The following is a 6000-nucleotide window of genomic DNA, read 5'->3' as shown; positions in this document are numbered from 1 at the left end:
TGAGACAGTTAACTGGAAAATTAATCCATGTTTGTCAGAGTAGTACACCATATGGATAGAAGAAGAAAAATGTCAGAGACAGTTAATTGGAAAATTAATCCATGTTTTTCAGAGTAGTACACCATATGGATACAAGAAAAAAACATGTGAATATCTAGTGCTTTAGAGTACCTACTTACCTGCCATGCCATGCCGCCAAGTCGTTTTCTTTTTGGAAAAAAAATTCAATCTCATCCTGCCTCTAGGTATTAAATCATTAAGTCACAAAGGATGTGGACTCATGATCTTACGCACATATTTCTGCTGTCAAAGAGGCCTTGTTAAACACGAATAATTCACCAACTTCATCTGAATAAGGAAGTACATATTTCTCAAAGAACTTCTTATCAGTGAACCCGAGTACAGTCACCAAACTCAGCTTTTTAAGAAGCAAATTCCTGCTTTCCAAAACCTCCAGAACTCTTAGCCGTGGCTTAAGCCTATTCTCAACACTGTAAGAAAGTATGTTTGGGTTATTAGCAACATATGACATATCACATTTGCCCGTGCTAAGCAAAAGCTGTGTTATCTCCTTAATTTTCCTCTCTGACAGAGCAAACACCATGGGCGCCCTCCTAAAAGCGGATAGAATGTCGTCTTCGGAAAATCCCAAACTCTTAAACGCCTCCAATTTCAATTCCCAATTCTCTATAGACATCGAACAAATAGCCTGAATCGCAGGAAGAAACATCTTAGACTTCCTGTCAATGCCCATCTCATCAACCCTCTTCACATATTCTCTCATCTGCATCGGTTTATACTTGAATAAATTTGGGTATTTGTACACATACCGGGTTGTTTGTGTCGAACTAATACCGCAGCTATTCAAATATTCAATATTGGGTATCATAGTTTTCGCCAAATCACACCCCAAAAACCAACCAGATTTCTTTAAAACCCTAGACACATCATCCATATTCGAACCCAAAACACTCTTCAATGCTAAAATCGACGGGCCAAGCCGTTTATCAACGCTACTAGTTAGAATCTTTGGGTGAATGGAAACAATTTTCACAATATCGCTAGAAGAAAAACCCAAGTCTTGAAACATCTTTATTTTGGGTTTGATGGAGCGCTCAAGATTTGCAGAGAGAAGTTGAGGCGCGTGTTTGATGAAACGCTCTAGATGGGAATCCGAAAAACCACTTTCCTGGAGAAATGAAAGAATCGAATCGGTCTCTTCAGGCCTTTTCAGACACTTTACCACGGAAGAGACTTTCGAAGCAGTTTCAAGCGAAAATTTGTGTCTATCAATCAAGTAATCGGCCACCGCAATGGGGGTTTCTGGAGAGGAAGAGAAGAAGAGGAGAGAGAAAAGAGAGATTGGGGTTTTGGTGAGATGTGAAGAGTTCTTAAGAGATAGTGAGATGAGACTTTTGCAGATATATATAGTCCTCATTTCTTGAAGAAACACAGTGATGTATTATATATAAAATATGCTTTCAATCACAGCAAAGAGTGTAGGGATGAGTACTTGCCTGTAAAGCGGGGAACTTCATAGATTTGAAGTGATTCGACTTTCTCTCGCTATCACTCTCTCTTTGGTTCCCTGAAAGTGTTTGAATGATGGAGTGTGCCCTAAACCTGGTTTCAGCTCTGAGAGGTTTGAGGCCTTGTTGAACCCAAATGGACAGTGGTATGAAAATGTTAGATTGAGCGAATCCTAGGCCAAGAATTAGGTGGGCTGGACGTAAGTCTCAAGTTTTTTTTTTTTTTCGGAAGTTACCTAAGTCTCAAGTTCTTAACATATATATTGTGATGTTCAACTGATTCCAGTAAACAAGAAATAATATACTCACTTTAAATTATAACCTTATGATCTAATATTACAATTAATTAAAAGAATAATTATTTTAAAAAATTACCATTTTTCTAATTAGATTAGATATTAATTATAAAATAATTATTATTTTACACTGGAGGTGGTGGCAGTGGCGGTGGCCGGTTAGATGTGAAGGGTTCTTAAACTATTTTTAATTTTTTTTTTAACAATGCTTGTGTCCAATCCATTTCATTCAACTTACTGATGTGGCCCAATAGATCTAAAACAAATGTCTAAAAACAAAAATAAAATTTAAAACACATGTCCACAAACAAAATTAGCATGTGGCTGGGGAAGAAGAATCTGAGAGAGAAGAATGGTTTGGCGCGGGGAGTTGTTTGTTGATTTGGCAAATTTGCCCATCCAATTACATCAGAAAAACAATCAATAAGGATAATAAATTTTTTAAAAATAAATTCAATCATCCCATCTATTTTCTTATTTGTGACTTTCCTTATTTTGCATTCACAAATTATGTTACTGAATTATTTTAGTGGTCACTTTGAATGACCTACTCATCTAGGTAAATATTGTTCCAGCAATTGTCCAATTTCTATTGGCGCCGGGGATTACAGGGATCACGTCATCATTTGAAATTAAAACATAATGAATCGATGTTATTTAAGTAAGGACAAAAATGTAAATATCATTTTCTATTAACGGGAACAATTCCCACTTGTTATTTTACATAAATTAACACATTTTATTATTTTTATTGAGTAATAGTTTTGGATGATGTTATAATTGTTAGGAAAATGATAAATGCACTTTTTTATTTTTTTTTTAAAATTTAATGCCACAAATGCCTCTTATATTTTCTTTTTATAAATTGAATTAAGGAAAATAATATCAATCCATGTTAAAAAAGGAGGCATTTATCACCTTCCTATATATATATATATATTTGGCAAAGTTTTGCTTCTAAAAAAAACTAAGTGTTATATTCCTAAGTGTATATATATATTGTTGGAAAAATATATGTTTCATGTGACATTTAAGATATAACAACTCTTATATTAATATACTATGAGATAATTAACAATATGCTTAGAAATGATTAATTAAATATGTAATTATATATTTAATTAAATATGTAAAATAGAGCAATAAATTAATAAATAATAAATAAAGAACCTGAACCGATGCTAGTATTGAATACAATGTCCTTAAGACAATTTACGCCCCGCATGGTGCTAACGGACTCTATACGTTTGTCTCTCAGGATACAACAGTCTACATGCACCAGTAGCAGTACTTCAAACTCGTGGACAAGGCGAACCTCGTCCGTGTAATACTCTCTCTGACTCAAAAATGCATCTATACTATATAAATAATGAATTGGGTGCAATCCGAACCAAATGGCTCGGACCAAATTTAATATGATTCAATGAAATCGGTTTCAGGCCTAAGTGGCTCAAACCACTTGACCATGGCTTAAACCCACTTGTGTTTGGTTCAAATCTAGATTAGGGGAGAAAAGATCAGAGAATTGAACAAATGATTAATGCTGCCTATAGGGGTATTTATAGACAAAATGGTGTGTATTGGGACTGGTTGCATCCCTTCACCATCCATTGCAATGTTTTAGATTAAATACAATTCATCATTATTTTGGAAATATCTTAAACATGGTGTCTGTTCATCACAAGACACGACCACCAGATGCATTAATGGTTCAAATGGTTATGTTGGTTTAACGTACGACTGTCACACCTCTTCACAAATTGTATCGACAACCATTCACACCATATATTCACGTTGCTACAACATACACACAATGTTATGTTTTGTTAACGTTTATAACCCAAACTCACAAATATGGTCATTATGTTATCCTTACTTTCCAACCCATCCTTAACCACGTTGAATCACGTGTCAAAAATTCATTGTAATTTGGAAACTCTGTATTACAGAAACACTCTACATGAATAACCAGATTCATGGGTTATTAATGTCGCAAAAGCTATGGTGGCACCACTCCAGTTACAAACTCGTTGATTAACAACTTCCATTCACACCAAATTTCTAACAATCCCCCACATGAATGAAAATTTGCTGCTAAAACGCAAATGATAATGCAAACACTAGAAATAGTACAGTCGGAAAGTTACTGCATCAAGATAGGTAGCTTTTGGCTTTGAACCTTTCCTAGTGTATTGCTATCGGATTTACTAGCCAACCAGTGAACGCGATGTCTTGAACTGTTCAGTCGTTTATGTAAACCAAGACAATAGCAAACACACAATACCCTTCCTCATAAAGTTATTACTCATTGTTATGTTCATTTTGGCTCTGAACAACTCTTGGTATTCATGAGTGCTCTAGAAAACTTAGCCTTTATAGTTCTCATAAAGCGGTCCCACTTGACACTTATATAGGTGACTTCTTATTAAGAGTATACTACCATACCCTACTTGAATATTTCAAGGTATAAGAGTCATTAAAAGCGTAACTTATCCTAATCCTCATTGTAGGTAACACTGTCTCATCATAGAAATAGGCATAAGATTTATATCTTCCCAGTGCTGCTTCTGGCGAGTTACTCAGAATTTCTGTTGTTAGTTTGAATCTAGATCTTGGGATCTCCAGTCAGTTAGGTTGAGTTTTCATTAAGGTGACTTGTTAGCTTTCGGCTTTAACTCCATTCCCCTTGATGATCTCAACCCTCAATTTTATATGTGGCGACACGGTTGTATATAAAAATATTATACTATATAAAGATTTCCCCAGTTGAAAGCAACTGTATAATTTGTGCCCTAAAATATCCTTTTCTTTAGTGGCACAAGTGTAAACTTACTTTGAAATGTCCTCTAGGTGAAGTCTGTTGATTTTCCTATTTGATTTATTCAAATTTTCTAACTTTGAGTTATATTTAGAATATACAACTACACTTTTAATATTAAAGACATATCTACTCTTGAATTTGAAGTCTTTAATATCCCTCATCCAAATTGCATCACTGTTACACCTCCAATTTAATTTGATACCTCGATGTATGCAATATTTGACTTAAGGTGTATCTCAGCTGCCCTATTTATTATTTTTCAATGATCTTATCCTTGATTGAAAGTGTGCAATTAAAACAATTATTAAGATGACTTGCAATCTCAACCAATGTTGTACTTTGACTAGTATTTATATTTGAGATTTTCATCTACAAAAGTTAACTAGACTTTTGTTATCATAACTAGTATTATCTCAATCCCACTCTATTGAGAATATACTATGTTATCTGATGTTAAATCTTTCTTATCAAATACACTAGTTAATATATCACCAATATTTTAAGGCATACAATGACTTATGTATCACATTATGTCATTTTCTCGGTACATACTTTAATCCACTTAAGGTCTTATAAGCTTGCACATTTACCTCTTTAGCTGGAACAATGAACTCCTCTAATTGTCTTATTAAATAATTTTCCTCATAGGAAGCAACATGCACTACTATTATAATACTATAAATGATTTTTAGTTTTATCCTAAAACTCTTAGGATTCGAAACCTCCCACATTTATAAGTATTCTTCTTAAGATGAGGTGACTCGTAGCAAATTTCATTTTTGGATAATATCTTCCCCACAACTTTGGGATAATCCTGAAATTTTATCTCTAATACATTTATTATGATTTTCCAACACTTGAAATACCATATATTAAATATTTCACCTCATTTACCTTTTCAAGGTTCTATATTCGCTTCTCAATAAGCACGTATAATAGTCTCTAGTGCATATGTACTCACTTTATCACTTTATCTCTAACTTATTCTTATAATAATTCACAGACATTATTGTGAATTAATACTAGAAATATTAGTTAGATTGAGCTTTAATTAATCTTTTCTTCTACATTTATCATATTTATGACTTGATTTATTTATGCTTAGATTCATGTCAAGTTAGTCATATTAATATGTCATAACCTTTCATGTGTCACACATTACATAACTCAATCATTTAAGCAAATAACTCACTTATTATTTTAGCTTTGGATACATCACAACATAATGAACACTCTCAGCTATCATTACTATTTAAAAGTGAGTTCTTAACTATCATTACTAGTTTAGATTAAGCACACTCTTCTCATATCTCACTACTAGGTTACGATGAACACCCACTTCTCTGCTATTACC

At 33.6% G+C, this 6000-nt stretch overlaps 1 protein-coding gene across 1 annotated transcript; it reads right to left on the bottom strand.

Moving 5' to 3' along the window:
• Positions 1–286: 286 nt before the first annotated feature.
• On the bottom strand, positions 287–1438 carry LOC132272749 (uncharacterized). The gene has a single exon (XM_059773843.1). It carries the CDS (start codon positions 1436–1438, stop codon positions 287–289), a length of 1152 nt encoding a protein of 383 aa, XP_059629826.1.
• Between the last annotated feature and the right edge of the window lie 4562 nt (positions 1439–6000).

Source organism: Cornus florida, unplaced genomic scaffold, assembly GCF_030987335.1.
Source record: "Cornus florida cultivar Cherokee Brave unplaced genomic scaffold, ASM3098733v1 CherokeeBrave_3.0.0_Hap2_Chr09, whole genome shotgun sequence".
Classification (NCBI taxonomy): Eukaryota; Viridiplantae; Streptophyta; class Magnoliopsida; order Cornales; family Cornaceae; genus Cornus; species Cornus florida.
This window is presented reverse-complemented; position numbering and strand designations above follow the sequence as displayed.